At 56.5% G+C, this 17,565-nt stretch overlaps 9 protein-coding genes across 9 annotated transcripts; 3 read left to right on the top strand and 6 right to left on the bottom strand.

The window, feature by feature from the left end:
• Positions 1-9: 9 nt before the first annotated feature.
• Malapachy_0689 (hypothetical protein) lies at positions 10-1,645 on the bottom strand (the record flags this gene model as incomplete). The annotated part of the gene is made up of 2 exons (XM_018135204.1): positions 10-1,474; positions 1,515-1,645. 2 exons carry the CDS (start codon positions 1,643-1,645, stop codon positions 10-12), a joined length of 1,596 nt encoding a protein of 531 aa, XP_017992111.1.
• Positions 1,646-2,052: 407 nt separating this feature from the next.
• Positions 2,053-2,920, top strand: Malapachy_0672 (l30e-like protein; the record flags this gene model as incomplete). Its single annotated transcript, XM_018135187.1, has 2 exons — positions 2,053-2,179; positions 2,220-2,920. 2 exons carry the CDS (start codon positions 2,053-2,055, stop codon positions 2,918-2,920), a joined length of 828 nt encoding a protein of 275 aa, XP_017992172.1.
• Positions 2,921-3,114: 194 nt separating this feature from the next.
• Malapachy_0647 (hypothetical protein) lies at positions 3,115-3,322 on the bottom strand (the record flags this gene model as incomplete). Its single annotated transcript, XM_018135163.1, is given in 2 exon segments — positions 3,115-3,248; positions 3,259-3,322. The coding sequence occupies 2 exon segments, from the start codon at positions 3,320-3,322 to the stop codon at positions 3,115-3,117; spliced, it is 198 nt and encodes a 65-aa protein (XP_017992294.1).
• A 293-nt stretch (positions 3,323-3,615) lies between these two features.
• On the top strand, positions 3,616-4,143 carry Malapachy_0657 (hypothetical protein; the record flags this gene model as incomplete). The annotated part of the gene is made up of 3 exons (XM_018135172.1): positions 3,616-3,661; positions 3,693-4,088; positions 4,121-4,143. The coding sequence occupies 3 exons, from the start codon at positions 3,616-3,618 to the stop codon at positions 4,141-4,143; spliced, it is 465 nt and encodes a 154-aa protein (XP_017992269.1).
• Positions 4,144-4,192: 49 nt separating this feature from the next.
• Positions 4,193-4,744, bottom strand: Malapachy_0624 (diadenosine hexaphosphate hydrolase; the record flags this gene model as incomplete). The annotated part of the gene is made up of 2 exons (XM_018135140.1): positions 4,193-4,515; positions 4,546-4,744. The coding sequence occupies 2 exons, from the start codon at positions 4,742-4,744 to the stop codon at positions 4,193-4,195; spliced, it is 522 nt and encodes a 173-aa protein (XP_017992373.1).
• A 110-nt stretch (positions 4,745-4,854) lies between these two features.
• Malapachy_0653 (f-box tpr repeat containing protein pof3) lies at positions 4,855-6,450 on the top strand (the record flags this gene model as incomplete). The annotated part of the gene is made up of 4 exons (XM_018135168.1): positions 4,855-4,899; positions 4,932-5,855; positions 5,883-6,389; positions 6,436-6,450. The coding sequence occupies 4 exons, from the start codon at positions 4,855-4,857 to the stop codon at positions 6,448-6,450; spliced, it is 1,491 nt and encodes a 496-aa protein (XP_017992265.1).
• A 114-nt stretch (positions 6,451-6,564) lies between these two features.
• Malapachy_0638 (pin domain-like protein) lies at positions 6,565-8,516 on the bottom strand (the record flags this gene model as incomplete). The annotated part of the gene is made up of 4 exons (XM_018135154.1): positions 6,565-7,012; positions 7,044-7,496; positions 7,599-8,369; positions 8,398-8,516. The coding sequence occupies 4 exons, from the start codon at positions 8,514-8,516 to the stop codon at positions 6,565-6,567; spliced, it is 1,791 nt and encodes a 596-aa protein (XP_017992320.1).
• Positions 8,517-8,654: 138 nt separating this feature from the next.
• Malapachy_0635 (u3 small nucleolar rna-associated protein 10) lies at positions 8,655-14,828 on the bottom strand (the record flags this gene model as incomplete). The annotated part of the gene is made up of 1 exon (XM_018135151.1): positions 8,655-14,828. The coding sequence occupies one exon, from the start codon at positions 14,826-14,828 to the stop codon at positions 8,655-8,657; it is 6,174 nt and encodes a 2,057-aa protein (XP_017992329.1).
• A 195-nt stretch (positions 14,829-15,023) lies between these two features.
• Positions 15,024-16,766, bottom strand: Malapachy_0639 (phd zn-finger protein; the record flags this gene model as incomplete). The annotated part of the gene is made up of 1 exon (XM_018135155.1): positions 15,024-16,766. One exon carries the CDS (start codon positions 16,764-16,766, stop codon positions 15,024-15,026), a length of 1,743 nt encoding a protein of 580 aa, XP_017992321.1.
• Positions 16,767-17,565: the final 799 nt, after the last annotated feature.

Genomic DNA, 17,565 nt, shown 5'->3' with positions numbered 1-17,565 from the left:
TCATCGACTTTAAAGCTCATCACGCACCTGCGACACAGCGCTCGAGGCAGCGCTCGAGACAGCACTGGCAGCAGAGCTCGCGCTCTTGCTAGCGGTCGCAGCGTACGAGCCAAGCTTCTCCTTGTTCAGGTGGTACACCTGTTCGGCAGAGAGACCAAACACGTCACGCACACCGTTGCTCAGCTTGGTAATGAACTGCGAAAGACGGGTGTGCCAGCTGTCGGCCCAGTCCGGCGCGTAGTACGCACGCATCAGACGCAGCAGCTCATCCCGGTCCTTCGGCATCGAGTCAAGCGATACGCCGTGGTCCTTCAGGAAGCCACGCAGCTTCGCATCCGACCAGCTCACGTACTTGCTCGCCGTCGAAGAAAAGCTCGACGCATGCTTCTGCATCAGGTCAAGCAGCTCGTCATGCGAGTACGTGCGGCTCGTGTCAATCAGGTTCTCGCGCTGCAGGTACTGACGCATGTCGCTGTCACGCCAGCCAGCCCACACAGTGTCCTTCATTGAGTCGAAGTTCTTCTGCACAAGCGCCAGCGCCTCATCGCGCTTGCCTTGCCAGTCCGACTTGATCAGGTTGTGCTTCTGCAGCCACGAACGCAGGTCCGCATCACTCCATGTGTCGTACACAGAGTCCTGGACATAGTAGTAGTAGTCCTGCGCCATGTTGATCAGCTCGTCACGCTTCTTCTTCGCATCCGAGTCCAGGTAGCCGTGCTGCACCAGCCAGTCGCGCAGGTAGTCCGTCGAGAGACGCTCATACGGGCGGCTCACATGCGCCTCCGCGAATGGCTTCTGGATGGTAGCCAGAAGCTCCTCCTTCGTCGGCGTATTCGACGGCAGCTCAATGCCGTTCGACTTGAGCCACTTCTGCAGCTCCTTCGTGTTCCACGAACTGTACACGTAGTCCTTCGTGTCGTCCAAGTAGGCCGACGCATCCTTGGCGAGACTGTTCAGGTAGTCACCCGACTGCTGCACACGGCGCTCCGCCTCCGCGTAGCCATCTGCCGCAGCGGACGACGCCGCCTTGTGGCCAGCTGAGACCGCCGAAGAAGCGTACTGGTGGCCATCTTTGGCCGCAGACGCAGCCGCCTTAGAACCTGCCGAGACTGCCGAGGAGGCCGACTGGTAGCCCTGCGAGGCCATTGACGACGCCGCGGCATGCTGCGACGACGCCACCTTGCTACCCGACTTGCTGGCCTGGCCATACAGCGACGTACCCGACTTCGACGCACCCGATGCAAGCGAAGACGCAGAGGGCGCCACCGACGTAGGCAGAGCAGCCTGCACAGAGGACGCAAGGCTCATCATCGACGTCATCTCAGCCGATGCCAGCGACTTGGCCGACGCTGTCGCCACCTGCACCTCATTCACAAGGTAGTCACAGTCGTTCTTGGCCAGCTTAGCCAGCTTCTCATGTGTGGACGCAGGGGAAATGATACCGCGGTCCAGAAGGTAGGAGCGAAGGCTCTGGCTGAGTGGTGTTAGTCCATGTCTCTTAATTTCATACGCACGTATCCCAGTTCTGGAAGTCCAGGCCGGTGCACGACTCCAACACATCAGCAGCACTACCAGCGACGTCAGCACGGGCTAGGAGCGATGCGTTGGAAATAACAGCAAACAGAAAAACCGGGGTCAAACGCATCGTTGTGGGTAATTGGGAGCTACCACGACGCCACCGACCCTCGTCTTATGTCCCGCTTCGCCCACGTTTGCGGGTTGGCTCAATTGCCCCGCGCGTGCATGGGCCCGTGCGCCCCACCCATCAAACGCCGACAAGGGTGCTTGTCAATCGCCCTAGGGTCCACAGAACATTATCACGTGATGTAATATACTTGTTATCACGTGAGTACATAGCAGCCACAGACCTCCCCTCTCGCAAACGCTGCGCTCGACTTGCTTTCTTTACCCACACGGTATTATTTCCTACATTTGTTCGTAATGGTACGCATACTTCTCGCTGCGTCCCGTATCCTGCTCTCTGAGCAGGTGCAGGGCGTGGCTTAGAGCTCCGAGCTCGGCTTGTGCAGGACATGATGCTGACTCGTCTCGATGACCCTACAGCCTAAGGCTACCAAGACTGGTAAAAAGCCCGCTCCTTCGCCCTACTCGAAGGGCAACGCCAACAAGGCTCCCTCGAACCCTCTGTTCGAGAAGCGCAGCCGCAGCTTCGGTATCGGTATGTATATCTTGTGTTTGCATATGCTGACCCTGGATAGGCCAGGACATCCAGCCTCCGCGTGACCTGACCCGCTTCGTGAAGTGGCCGGAGTACGTTCGTCTGCAGCGCCAGCGTGTCATTCTCCAGCAGCGCCTTAAGGTGCCGCCGGCGATTGCTCAGTTCTCGAACACTCTTGACAAGAACACCGCCACGGCCCTGTTCAAGCTCATGAACAAGTACCGCCCTGAGTCGAAGCAGGAGAAGAAGGCCCGTCTCGACGCTGTCGCCAAGGAGGTGGCTGCCGGTAACAAGGTCGACCCGAAGGCCGACGGCAAGAAGCCGCTCTTCGTGAAGTACGGTCTCAACCACTGTGTTGCTCTCATTGAGGCCAAGAAGGCCAACCTCGTCGTCATTGCCGACGATGTTGACCCGATTGAGCTGGTCGTCTTCATCCCGGCTCTCTGCCGCAAGATGGGCATTCCCTACGTGATCGTCAAGTCGAGCTCGCGTCTCGGTGCCGTTGTGCACCTCAAGCGCACTGCCATCGCTGTGATCCAGGACGTGCGTTCTGAGGACGAGCGTGAGCTCGCCGACCTCGTGTCGGCTGCCAAGGCTAACTACCTTGACAAGTACGACGAGGCCCGCCGTCACTGGGGTGGTGGTGTCCGCGGCAACAAGTCGGCGGAGAAGCTCCGCAAGCGTGCCAAGGCCGCTGGTCAGGCTGCTGCGGCTATCGCTGCTGCTGCCGACTCGCTTTAAATGCGTGGTTCGGTTCCTTGTATGATACCGCGCATCTATGGCCAGGCCCACGGACGTGCCATATAGATGTCTATGCTTAGTAGCACCCTGTGGTGCCCAAAAATGTCCCGCTGGATAGTAGTAGTGCATGAATCGATGATCTATTCAGTGTTATGTTGTTCAGTTGCTTTGAATGGCTTGACATCCACGGCCAATTAAATGGGTGGCAATGCTGATGTGAGGGAGTCTGCCTTGAGAGCCTTGGCTTCCGCCTGAGCCTGGCCCTGTTTATATCCTTGCATCATACCGAAAAAGTACATCTTTAGGCTCGTATTGCTCAGATCCGTATCTATACATACCAAGAAGCCCACACTCGTGGACAATGATACCATAGTTCGTGAGGACCATCGTTGTTCGCGCCATGCTGAGCGTGGTGGTGGGGATGGTGGTAGTGATGCACTAGGCTTGTACGCGCCTCCTTTGAGGTGTGCATACCGATAGCCCAAAGTAGGCCTCCATGCCGCCGAAGCCGGTAGTCTGCTACTCGCCCTCAGCATCCGTTCTAGCACTTCAGCTCAGCCCTCCTTTCGTTTGGGCATGTGTGTCTAGGTTCAGATTTTTCCTCTGTGGATCACGTGTATGTGGAGGCGTTGGTGTTATACGAGCTGCATGACGGTAAGGGCAATTGCGTTGGAAACCCAGCTACTACAGACACGATGAGCAGCGGCCAAGGGGACAAGGACCTTGGCCAACGTGACAAAGGTATGAATCTGCTCATCTACTAACATACTAGGTGCCGATGAAACGGCTACTAACCCGGGTATTAATTTTGCCGATTTGCCCTTCGATGCTACAATTAAATACATGGTCCACAATGGCATCGAACCTGATTATCCACCCCGGCATGCAATCCAAGACCCTGATGTGGTGCATACGGCTGAGGAGGATATGCAAAAGTATATGGACACACACAAAAATGAGGAGGACGAAGGCGAGCAAGGTGTATCGTCTCGCACAAGATCGGCTACGAATACGGATCGTCATCGTGTGAAGGACGACGATCGGTTTTTCGACCATGAAGACGAATTTTCCTACCTTGCCTCTCTTGCAACAGAACATTACCAGTCTTTACCTCCGCCTAAGGAAACGGATATCATTGTCGGCTTTCTTCATCGTTGCCGCAGGGCAGGTACGTCGGGTGTCCCTTACCACTAACCTCAGATTCGGTTCTGAATGTGATTTAAAGACTCATACCCCCTCTTTACTGTTGACTATATTACATACTAGCCAGATCTATGTACGATTCAAGTAGTGACTCTTATTGATTTTTGCGTGCGATAAGGCCGCCGGTAGACCACGTCGCCACGCGACAAGGTCCATGGCCTTAGCCCAAGGGACCCATTTACGCCCACGCTCCGTTGATTCAAGCCATACCTCCTGCACTGCATCCTTATCCACGAGAAATTCATGCACACTGTACAAAGTAAGCGGCACGAACGAAGGGTCGCTTGGATTCGTTGTAGGCGATTTGGGATGGGCCTTTGTATCCGCAAATTGGATCAACGGGCTTTGCGCATCATCCCAAGGGGGATATTCCAAGGAGCCTCGAATGCCCGCTACCTATTAGTCTCATACCACTGACGTACCTTCCTCTTCCAACTCGCGCAGAGCCGCAGCACGTTCCGATTCCCCCTTTTCTACACCACCTTTTGGTAAAACCCATTGGTTCTTGTGTTTTCGTGACGAAACCAAGCATACAAAAACCTGATCTTTCTCTTTCTTCGTTGTATCGAGTTGGATCGCGATGGCGATAGCCACATGACGCGGGGTTGGCTGGCCGCCCATTCTAGCTTTTCTTTGCTGATAGAGATCCGCGTTGCGTGGTTCTCCACTTTGGTTCTCTACGCGGTAGTCAACACCTCCACTTTCTAAATCTCGCGTCCTGCCGCCGCTGTATGGCAGGGGAGACAACGCAGCGTGCGCTACGCCGGGTAACGCAGGTACGTATTGCTATCGTACTACTTATACCAAGTCGTTGGACACAGAAAAAAATACTAAGAAACGTGCGCTCCTATATTTGCAACGTGCTCTGTATTATGCCACGTCGCAAGATAGTAAACACGCGCTACGCGATACGCGCGAGGCCATGCGTCTGGCATCCTCTGACGTCGACGCATTAACACGCGCAGCTCACATCTTCACGGTACTTAATATGCCAGAGAAGGCGGTGAGAGTCCTCGATGCCGCTCTGCATCGCGCACCGACAGATTCCCAAGCTCAACATATTCATTCCTTGCGTATTGCCCTTCAGCCACGCGAATCCGCCTTGCATAGACTGCCCGTTGAGTTGATGGTGCACGTATTTGGTTACCTCTCCTTTGCTTCTTTGTTTCCGTGTATGCAAGTATGCCGTGCATGGCGTCGATGGATTACACGACACTCTCCGCTATGGCATACCATCCATGTAAAGGCCGCCTCGGGGCCGCCGAGTGCTGATCCTGTGGTCCTACGTGCTCAATCTGATACTCTCAAGACATTTGTATCGCGGAGTACACGGCACCTATCTCACCTGTCTCTCACACCTCCCCTCACTAACATGGATCGACCATGGCGCATCCTGCCCTATCTGCGCTTGACATCTCTGTACATTGAATGTGATTATACCCGCGCGGCAGCTTGGTTTGCTTGGGCCATGCAACTTCCAAAACTTCATCAGCTTACGATTCAATGCACTGCATCGAAATTTACCTCACCTCATCCATGGCTCGGCTCTCCTATGCCGGTGCCTACCGCCACACCACCTCTCACGCATTTGTCACTCTTCCAAACACCCCCCCTTCGTGAAGAGCATGCTTCCTTATGCTCGCATCTCCATTCGTTTGTGTACGATGCTGGCCCCTCTATGCAGGCTCTTCAGGACGTGCGTGAGCGTGCTATGCCCATCATCACGTCTATCGTACGTGCCTGTGAACCCACATTGCAGTGCTTGGATTTGGGTGGGGGCGCCTTACGGTCTTTACCCACGGTGCCGAATTTATCATCACAACCAATGTTCCCTTATTTGGAAATCCTGAAAGCACCATGGACCTTGGTGTGGCCTCTTCTAACACCGCATTTACGTGTATGGGAATGCCAGTTGGCAGGAGCAGGTACCACGACTTACGCGCTCATGGAGCTTGTGCATGCCACGCGTACGACACTTGAAGAATGGAATATACGACTTACCAGCGATACAAGGACGCAAATTGTCGACGATGTCCTTGCTCAATGTACCAACTTACACACTCTACGTATTTATGTCGACGAAGCCACTGTGGACCCCCCTGGCCTACTCACGCCGGCCGCTGCCATGGCGAGTGTGTGTACGCCTGCGTTGCTGCTGCAGCTGCTCACGCCTGGCGCTCTACATCACCAGGTTCGTTGTCCTAAGTTGCAGCGCATCGAGATCCATAACGATACGTCTGTCCGTGGTCGCGAGCTGATGGAAATGGTGGGTATTCGTACATTGCTATCTCGAGGGTATACATGGGAGACAGCATGGAAAACGTTAAAAGCCACATCCCAAGCTGGCACCAATGCACCTGTATCAGAAACGTCATCGGAGCCTATATGTACATCATTGTCCATGCTGGATATTGATACGTGCATTGCACTCTCGGCGGATGTCATTCCTTTTGTGCAGCGGCATGTGCCGCAAGTGATGTGGTCGCCCACGTCGGTTCGACGAGCGCAGATGGCTGCGCGGAGATATCAGGAACCTCGTACGTTTCGCGCCAGGGCGCTGTAATGTGGACTTGATGAGCCTGAAGAAAGGCCACCAGTCCTTTGCGGTCCATCGAGAGAGGAGTGAGCGAGGTGGCCTCCGGGAACGAGACGGTACGGTTCAAAAATGCAGCCCACTTCGGGACTTCCGTTTGCGTATGCAGAGAATCCGGCGTGGGCTGTGCCTGGGTCAAGCCTAATGATAAGGCGGTGACACGCACATCTGGTTTTTGCGCAAACACGGCGCGTGCCTCGTCCAACTCCGCCTCGTACGCCTCTCGCGTGAGCATATCCGGTGGGCGAAACCGGCCTGTCTCAGCACGTAGAAGTGCACGAATAGTACCATAATGACTGAGACGTAAGTAACGAAGCAAATACGTACGAAATCCAACGGTATGCGCCTCTGGCGGCAATACCAGGTACTGTGCGGTTAAAGTCGGTGCCACACAGCAAGGCAAACTCCAATAAGTACTGGTAGCTTTGTTTTGCATCGCCACATGGGAACAATGTCTCGCGTGCCTGCTGCGTATCCAAGAGTTCCAGCGTAAAGCTAGATAGGCCGCGTAAAAGAGGCACCTGGTATAACAGCACATCGCTATCTTCACTTGCCACCATATCAGCAAATCCATGATGAACCAAGGCGCTTGCCACAGCCTCTGCCTCATGCAAAGCCCCTCCTTGTGAGGTCCCGTCGCCTGTCACTAAAGTCGGCACTTGCAGCCAGTGACACAGTTCCATACAGTCCTTGTACGCCTGCTTAGGAGCAAGACGAGACGATCGTCGATACATGTGCACAAGTCGTTCACTTTGTGAACAAGCATATGCAATCATATCCCTTAACAGGTGAGGCGCTGCTTTTGGTGGGACTTCTATTGCCTGTCGCTTCCCTGAGCGTACTAGCCTCTGTTGCAAAGCGTGCCATGCCTCAGGTGGGCACAGGTGATGACCATGGGCGTCCGTTGGTCCCTTCCAAAGGGTCTGGTACATGTCCTTCTCCGCATACGTCAAAGGTATCTGTGATGCCGACTCCGTATACACTGCGTGATCTTGGTACATCTTTTGATCGGCTTGCAATGCGTACATCGCATGAGCCAACGAGGCAGGGGTGATGGCGAAGCTGCCCGTGGTCGACGCATCGCTGCTCCATATACATGGCTCATCCACCCAGTCATAGGCCAACGGGTCTGCCCATGTGCTTTCGTCACAGTGCGCGTCATCGTAGAGCACCGAGGCATCGTCGTTTGTATCATTTGGCGTCCAGACCATGGGCACTGTGGTTTCTTCGTCAAACGTCGGCAGAGGTACCGTACTCATATAGTCCCATGTCTTAGCATCTAGTGGGACGGTGGACCATAGGTCCACCTCGCCCTCAGCCTTAGCGACCCACTGCTGGAGCAAGTGACGGACGTCATGCTTGGCGTGCATGGACATGCCGTCGTAGGCATCCACACATGTGAGCAATGCCTGTAATCGCGCATGTCGAGCCGTCTCGACTTTGTACCGAAACTGGGCACGCTGGTTTGTTATGCGCCGCTTCGCATGCTCGCGCGCCTTTTGAGGGAGTCGTGCATCGACATGGTCAAATACCATGATCGGCGTGCAATTGTGCTGCCGCAACGTATGTATAACCTGCAAAAAGCCTGACAAGTGCCGTGATGGATCGTTCTGATCACGATAAAAGAGCCGCTGCGTTAACAGTGTTGCGTCGCTGCATGTAAGAAGCATGGTCCACGTACATGGCAATGCGTGCATGCCGCAGGTCCGGCAGACTCAACGGCTGGAAGCACGAGGGCGCCGTACGACGGAGGAAAGGTAGTACACCTTTGATACCATAGACGACGTGCGTCGCCTGCATCCTCCCTCTACGACCGTGCGGCCCTAGCCACTATGCCACTGTCACCGTTAGGGCTCAACCAATGTAGCTGGCTAGTAAATTGTGGTTCTTCTTTTCCTCCACACAGATGTCTACCACATAACAGAATGGCTATATCCATTACGCTGCGTCCAAGTACGAGTCTAGCGACTCGCCCAGTGCCTCCTCAATGAAACCGCGCAGAGACAAGGCAGCGGCAGATACACGTGGGTCTACATCGTCCAGGACTTCCGTGAGAGCTGCCACAGTCTCTGGGACAAACGTAAGCAGTGCCATGCCTTGGGCCTCCCACAGCGACGCACAGGCCGAGAGAGCCCGCACACGGCTCTCCATGTCACGTACGTTGGCCGCCGACATCAAAGCCGAGTTCAATGTACGCAGGAATGTGTCATCCGGCACTGCATGGGCTAGGGCAAGGAGCGTACGTGGCACCTCCTCGTTGTCCGTGTAGCTCAACGCCTTGACAAGAGGCGCCACAAACTTGGTGGCACGGGAGGCTGTCCAGAACGTGCCTTCGTCGGCTTCGGCGCACAGTCGTACACTGTGGACCACAGCATGCCACGTCGCACTTGGCTTCTCACGAACCAGGTCACGCGCATTATCGAGGACAATGGCGTAGAAGGGAACAAACATGCCATGCAACTGCTCCAGCAACGTAGAGACTAAGGCATAGAGCACATGCGTTCGTGCTTGTACGCCCTTTGCGTCATCGTCTAGGAGATCCACCACGGCCCAGTCGTACGTACGCAGGAACAACGGGCGGAATTGTGACTCACTCAGCTTGAGAGCGAGTGTCACGTAGACATGCAAGGCCCGCGTCACAGTGGCTGTCAGGGCCTGCGAGGCATCGTCGCTTGTACGCTGACCATCCAGTGCCAGCAGCAGGAAACGGAACACGGACTTGTACTGCGCTGTGACGGCTGCCTTGTCCATCTCCCGCACCGTCAATTGCATGAGTTGCAAGAGGGCCAATTGCGTCGATGACACGATGGTCTCACGCCACACGGACGTCAAGGCATCGAGCAGCGTGGCGGCTGGCATGCGCTTCACCAGCGCGTCCTGTGCGCGGCGGAACGCGCCCTTGGCGTACGAGTGACGCTGCATCGCTTGCACCTTGTCCTCCGTCATGAGTCGCACGGCTCGTTCGACATGGGCATGCATGAACTGCGGCAGTGTCTTGAACAAGGCCGCCAGCAAGGACAGACCAGCAGCCAATCGCTCGTCCTCGACACCTTGCTGCACCGCCTGCGCAACGTACGGCACCAAGGCATTGAGCTGCGCCAGTGCACGAACACCCACATGCGAGACAATCGAGGTAAGAATCTGGAGCGTCGATGCCGTGGCATCGTGTGCCAGCAGCCGAGGGAGAAGCTGCGTAAGTGCCGTATGCTCCGCTGACGTGGCATGCTGCAGGCATGTGTACAGGGCCTGCAGCGCCTCCTCGCCCAGCGGCTCAGCACGGTGCGACTCCCAGAGAGAGATCAGAGCTTCGTACACGGCCGTCCACAGCGCGACATGATCGGTGCGCGACGCTGCCACAGCGCTGCTGTGAGGCATATCTTCGAGCCATTGCAGACCCAAGGACGCCAGAGATGCCCGCGAGAGCGATGCAGGGATCTTGCACGGCATGCCAGAACGAGCACGCTCGCCCTGCAGCAGCTGCAACGCCATCGATAAGAGCGCGGGGGCCGGCAGCATGCGCAGCACAGGCGCACGTGCTTCATCCAGGGCCTGCGCAACGGTCTCATCGGCCGGACCAAGGCACAGTGTGTGCCATGCATACTCTTCCAACTCGTCCACACACGTATCCGCCTCCGTCGCATCCGCTTTGCTCAGCGCATGCTGCAAGAATAGAAGCAACGTAAGTGCTTGGTGCACAGGCGACAGATGCTCCTCCGAGTACTCACGCTTAGGCGCTGGCGCAAGGAACATGTCGTCGGCATGCGAAAGCAGCCGACCAATCTCGGCCCACATCTGGTTCAGCGCATGCACACGCACACGCAACGGCTCGGCACGTACGAGGCCAAGCGGTAGCTGCAAGAGCGTCGCGCTGTTGCTCGGTGTCTTCGACACGCGGTGCGCCACGCGATCGGCTAGTAGCATACACACCGGCGCCAGGAAATCGTCGGTGCCCAGCACATCGATTAGCAAACGGAAAAATACATGCCGACGATGGCGCGGGATATGCGACGACGCATCGGAGAAAATACGCAGGAGACTGCGTGTCTCACGCCACAGCGCCAGGCGCGCATCCTTGTCGTTGATTACTTTCGGACGAACGGCGTTCACAAAGGCAGGAATAATGCTGCGCAGCGTCTGCTCAACCACTGACAACGTAAAGCGGTCGTCACGCTGCAAGACATTCAAGCCCACAAACGTGAAGATTGGCATAATGTTGTGCAACACCAACTCGGCGTCCAGACGAGCAAAGCGCGCCAGCAACAAAATCGCATGGTTGATGCTTTGCATGTTGCTCGACACTTTGATCGCATGCACGATCGTATCGGCACGCACCACCTGTGCCACATCTGTCGGCAGCACCGTGACATGATCGAATAGATTGCACAAGCTCTGCATGGCCAGCTGCACAAGGTACTCTGCATTGAAAAGGTGCGTCGCACTCTGCGCGATCGCCGCGCGCACCACGTCAAACAACGCAGCGACTAAGGCAGCGCCCATACCTAGCGTACGACTCTGCATGCTCTCCAGCACGGTGATCAGCATCACAGCAGCATGACGCATCGGCTCTTCGTGCGTCGCACTGCGAGCACGCTTCGATGTCGGCACATCGTCGTCCATTGCATCGTCCCTTGTGAGCTGCGTGCACAGTTTACGCAGGACATGCACCAATACACTGTCCGACACTGGCAGCGTACGCAGTGCCACACTAGCTTCCGGTACACTGGTCGTGTGTGGATCGGACAGTGTTTCGGCAAGGGCCAAGAACGCCTCTTCCCGCAGATCAGCAGGTAGTGCGGCACACAAGCCATTCTGCAGTGTATCCAAGGCGGCCTGTGCCAAGCCTGTGGATGCATCGCTACGCAGCGCTTGCAGGAGGAGCGTCCATGTATGCGTATCGCGATCTGTCAACACCGATACACTGCTCGCATCCATGGTATCAAAGAGCAAGTGGACATACTCTGCATCGGTAGGCGGCTGTGATACCGCGTCTTGCAGCAGAGGGAGCACCGTCGTGAGCTTGCATGGGGCATGCACGTCACGCACCATACGCAAGAGCGCTACACGCACACTGGGCTCCGGCACACACACAGCATGGCTGAGCAAGTAACACAGCACCTTGGTACGGAACAAGGTATCCTTCTTTCCGCTGCCACGTAGAACAGCAGCATGCGTAGAAGCGAGGAAGGAAGCATCGTTGATAAACGCACCAGCTTCCTTCGCTAAAAGCGATGTGTACTTGACATACGTCGGTGTATCGAGGTACTGCAACGCACTGCTGGCTTCGCCATACACCTTTTCAAGGCCGTAAATCGTACGAGGTGCATCGTTGACCTTGTTCCACGTATCCAATGCACACAAGAGCTGAGCCGCCGCGTCGCGCAGCACAGCTGTGGTGTCCTGCAGCACGACTAACAAACTCGGCAGGAGCGTCTGTACATCGACGAGACGAGCCTGCGACGTGGCAGCCTGGACCAAGAGCGCTGCATGCCGCATCGCCATGAGCCGTGTAGGCACGTCACTGGTAGGCACAAGCGCGCCAGCTGCCAATGCATCCGCTAGCGCTGCCAGTGTTGGGGATGTCGCAAGTGTAGTCGAGGTGACAGACGGTGGCTGACCACCCGGCGTTGTCCACACACCCGCCAGCAGAGAGAAGGAGTACATCCCCAACTGCTCGAACAGCACGGGCACCAGCTTTGCGGAGGCTACGCGGCCCACTCCCGGCGCATGCAGTGTCTGGTACGCATGCAGCAACAGCTGTGCCATAGGCGTGGTACGACACTGCACAGCAACCATCAACGAGGCATCCAGCTCGGCTGTGGGTACATGACGGAGCACAGCGTAGAGCGCTTGCACACCCAACAAGCGCACGCTATGCCGTGAGAGCTTGTCATGCACTTGCTGCACCACAGCACGGCCAACACGATCGCCTAGAACCACACCTTCCACCTGGCCGGCGAGGAGTTGGTGTGTGTGCACCAACGTAATCATGCGGTATGCCAGAGCGATCCATACACGTGGCGGCAGCGCTTGAGGCTGTGCCAGCAGTTGGCTGAGGACCATCAGGGCCAGCGCGCCTCCTGGGGAAACCGGCGCATCCATGGCACGGCACAGCTGGTCCAGTTCCTCCAGTAGCATCGCTTCATTGCACGTATGGAGTTGTGCCACCAACGCATCACACAGAGCCATGGTCCACGTCACAGCATCGGATGTAGACGACGTTTCCGCTTGCGCCTGCTGCATCGCACGCGCGTACACACCATCCAGAGATTGAGCTGCTTTGGCCATCATCGGCACCAGGTCAGGCGTTTGTGCCGTAGGCAACAAATGCGGCCACAACATGCGGCGCCACACACGTTCACGCAGCGATGGCGCATGCGTTAGTAGTGTTGTGGTGAGGAACCGTACATGCCATGTAAGCTCCTCGGCCGTCATGGAGGTGGTCGCCATGCGTGCTTCCAGCTGATCAGCCCATGACGTAGCATCCATTGCGTCAAACAAGAGCGACGCGTTCGCAGGCGCATACAACGTCTCTAAAAGCACGGCGTAGCCACTGTGCAATGCGGCCATCAGCGCCTCGCGTACCAGTACGTCCTTTGCACGCACGAGACCCTGCTGGACATGGGTCAAGAGGTGTTTCAGAGCCAGGTGCTGGGCATGCACATCTGCACCATGCACACCCAACCACAAGGCCACATCGTCCGTGGCATCGGCCACGGAAGGAACACGTCCGGTGGCTTGGGTTTGCAGGATTGCACGCAAAACGTGCCATGTCTGCGCCTCGTCCTGAGAGCGCGCGACATCTACGGCCTGGTCCAAACGCTCAGGGTAACGCTCCCGAAGCTGGGCCAGGAGCTCGACACGCGCCTCCCATGTGTCTTTGGCCGTGCTGAGAAGGAGGCGTACACACGCTTTCTGTGCCATCGCCTCTTGGAGCGATGGCTCATCCAGCAGAGATGACAACAAAGTGTGCGCTTTAGGGTCCGCCACATGCTCGATCAAGGCACCAAGCAGTTGAGCGGCAAATGCATCGACGTCATGCGTAGCCAAAGCTCGAGACATTTGGGCAGTCAGCTCTGGGAGGGACAGAAGTGCCTGCACTGTTGAGGTCGAGAGCAAACGCTGCGTCTCAGCCACGTCGCCGAGGGGGTCAGCCACGTCCTCCGGGCTGGCACACAGCGACATGCACGCTGCCACCCACGCACGCGCCACATCAGAAGCTAGCGGTGATGAAAGGATACGCGCAAGCGACTCTAGCAGCCCACGTACGGCCTGGGCTGTGAGGGAGAACGAGGCGCTGACTGAGCACAGCACCATCAACGCACCAATCACCGCCTCACTGCTGTGCACTTGAGCGTTGGCCATGTACAGAATCTCAGGTAGCAGTACAGCGAGAACAGCTTGCGCATCTGCGCCGCCACGGCGCTTGGGAGTGCGACGGTACAGGCAGTATTGGACTAGTGTCGATGTCCAGAAAGGCACATGCACACGCGACACCTGCATTCCAGCTGGCGCACGCACCGTAGCGATCCAACGTACAAGATCCAAATGACCATTCATCGCCTGCAAGAGCACACTTGTTGGTAGCGGCGTCTGTGCCTTTTTCACAGGTGCGAGGAATTGCATGTCGGGGAACTGCTCGACCTGAATGAGCTGCAGCATGCGTGAAAACTGCGGCGTAAGATGATAAGGCATGAAAGCACGAAGCACCTCACGTGGAGTATACTCATGAATCCGGAATCGACGAACAAGCCATTCCAAGCACTTGGCCGCGCTTCGTGAAAGAAGCACGGGGCCCAGCAAGTAGAGCAGCTCACACACGGCGACATCAATTTCGTCGTTCGCTTCTTTGGGAAGCGTCGTACGGTCTGTCTTGACGCTCTTCTCACCAAATAGCAAGGTGCCATGCGGCCACTGCGCAAGCGTCGCGTCCTCGTCGAGCAATTGCTCCCACCCGGTCACACCCAGCGCGTGCACTGTTTCATGGTCCTGTTCAGCTGCAACGCGCGGTGGGAATAGGTAGGAATCACGGGACGTTAGCGCATTAGCACTTCCCAGACGTGAGGCATTGTGCGATCGAATGCTCGCTAACTGCGAAGCAAGCGACGATGCCATGATTCCTGCACGCCGAAGCACAGCAAACGTTGAGGCAGGTCGGCAGCGCTTTTTTTTTTTTTTTTGGGACCACGTGGTTTCCATTTTTTCCTCGAGGCCATCCTGCTCCACCTGCCTGGACCGCACAGATCAAGCCAGGCTGCGTCCTCGCTGCCTCTTACGAAGGTCCGTGAACCCTTGTAAAATCTATCATCACTATGGAGCAGATACAGCCTCCGTGGAAGCATCACTGCGTGACACAGAACCTGTCTGCGCAAACCGCCGCTGGAAGGTATTCAAGTCACGCGTAAGCTGTTCAACCAGTCGAATGCTCATGTGAATCGACGATGTGTCGTCCTGGCGCTCAGCCTCTGGCTGCTGGTCCTCGCCTGCCACATCGTCTGTGGTAGAGGACACCTTGGCTAGATCGCGTAAAAATGTGACACGCTTCTCGCGCTCTACCGCCTCGATTTGGACGCGTGTCACATATTCGCCAATCGTGCGCACACGTTTCCGCATCTCACCGAGCGTCATGCGCTTTTGTGGGTATCGAATTTTGATCGCAGGATCGATCGGTGTCACCAATGCAAAAGGCTCTGGACCGCCAGGCTTCGCGACGACAGCCGGCGTCGATGTCTCGCTCTCCTCTGTACTTTCACCGACCATGGGCGGCATCAAGTACGCCAAATGTGCCAGGTGCTCCGGCAGCGTATTGTTCGGCAGGCGACTCCCTGCCTCCGGCAATGGCGTACCTGATCGCGATACACTCTCGCGTCCAGCGCGACGTGCTTCTCGCGTACGTGCCGGCACGGCACTCAATGGCGTATCCTGGCGCTGCTGGCGGTAGGTATATTGGTTCGGGTGTTTGGACTTCGCATCCACGTCCCGCGCCAAGGGCGTCGATCGATCTTTCCGACTGCGTTCCGGCATAGGCGTTTCACGTTTGCTCTCGTTCGAGCGTCGCTCTTTGACAGGCGACTCAGACATACCTGTACGTCGGCGTTTGCCTGCGTCTTGTGCTGGTGCTTGACTGGCCGCTGTTTCCTCCTGCGCCTCGTTGCTGCGCTTACGCTTGCGTGACTCATCTACGTCTTCGTCCACAGGCTGTGTTTCCTCACTGAGCAACTCTGGCGGAATCTGCTCCCATCCATCTTCGCCAATGTCGCGGCTGTTCAGCGTTCGTCGCTTGGGTGTGGCTCGAGGCTCTGCAGCCGTACGTGAAGCCTGTGTAGACCGTCGATCACGACTTGTCATCTCCCCACGGAGACGCGCTGCATTTTCCTCGGCCATAGCACGCACAGCATCACGCGCTTCCCGTAGCTCACGTGCGGTCTCTTTCGCATTCCGACTCCGTGCTGGACCGCGCTTGCCGTTCTTGGAGGACGGAAGGAATCCCAAGGAGCGAAGTAGCTCAATATGGTTCTCAGGCCTGCATTGCTCGCAATAGTACACATCAGGGCAATCTTCTTCCGTATGCATACCCATACATGAACAGTGCTGCCAGCATTTGCACGTCTCGCACTGAATCATCAAACCTAAATTTTCATCAGTGCTACCACAAATGCAGCGCGTCACGCCTTCGTCGCCGGCATCGCCCCCATCCACTTGGGCGGACGCCTCGTCATAGTCGACCATGTCGTCTGTAGGGTCTTCTTTCATGGCATCTTCCTGCGCGGTCGTGCGGCGTGAGCGCCGCATCGGAGTCTTTTCTTCTTCATCACTAGCCGCATCACGAGGAGGCGTAGCGTTGCCAGCCTGGTCTTCCTCCTCAACTTTGCCGTCCGCGGATGCCTCGTTATCACCATTGTCATGGTCTTGCATTTCTGCGTCAGGCTCCGCTTCCCTCTGCATTTGATCAGTGCTCCATTTAGTCTCCGTCTCCACCTTTACACCTCCCTCAGAGGTAGGTTGCGTCACAGGCGACGGTGCCATGGCCTCGTCGGACGGTTCGTCTGTCATGGTCGCTTGCCAAAAGGCTGAATGTCTTAGCGGCCCTCGTGGAGTTCGGCCGACGTGTATGGACCGTGCGCATAATTCTCGTGGAGCGACATGTTGACCATTGGCTATGAGAGTGTCACGCCAGAGATTCGCACCCCTGTTGTGTTGCACCAAGTGATTCGTAGAACGTAGCCAGTTCATGCACACTATGCTCTTCGTATTGGATTGGCATGATCTCCACAGCTATGAACTATACAGATCCCCAACTATCGTCTTCATGGCATCGGCCGATGCCACGCACTTTGTGCCTGTTATATAACAAGGCCGGCTGGCTCTTCGTCCTCATCCTGCCAGCCGTACGATGTTCCCCTACCTTCTCCTGGACGCCATATTTTCGCGCTTGGATCTTGATAGCCTTCTGGCTGCTAGCCGTACATGCCGCGGTACGCTACGATTAGCGCTGACATCGACCAGATTGGCACTTTGTTGCTCGGTCTCATCTTAGAGTGTGGAAACGTGCCATAGCGTGCGGCTATGTCGAGCGCCACCGGTCATGGGAGGAAGTATGGACCCAACACCGTATCTCTAAGGCATGGGCAAGCTTGTACCAGCCCTTCTCCACGATGAACTCATTCCATGAGCTATTCCATATCCGCCAACGTCTGGATCAGGCCTGGGGCCGAGGCAATGCCAAGGCACTGGAGTATCAAACCCTCTTGCCCACGTACTCTGAGCGGAATCTGGATCCTTTGTTGTCTGACGTGTGGGATATGCACATCGACCATGTCAATCAATGCCTGCTGTGCACTACGCGCGACGG

Source organism: Malassezia pachydermatis (genome assembly GCF_001278385.1).
Source record: "Malassezia pachydermatis strain CBS 1879 chromosome Unknown scaffold3, whole genome shotgun sequence".
Taxonomy (NCBI): Eukaryota; Fungi; Basidiomycota; class Malasseziomycetes; order Malasseziales; family Malasseziaceae; genus Malassezia; species Malassezia pachydermatis.
The sequence above is the reverse complement of the archived record's forward strand: the minus strand, read 5'-3'. Positions and strand labels throughout refer to the sequence as shown.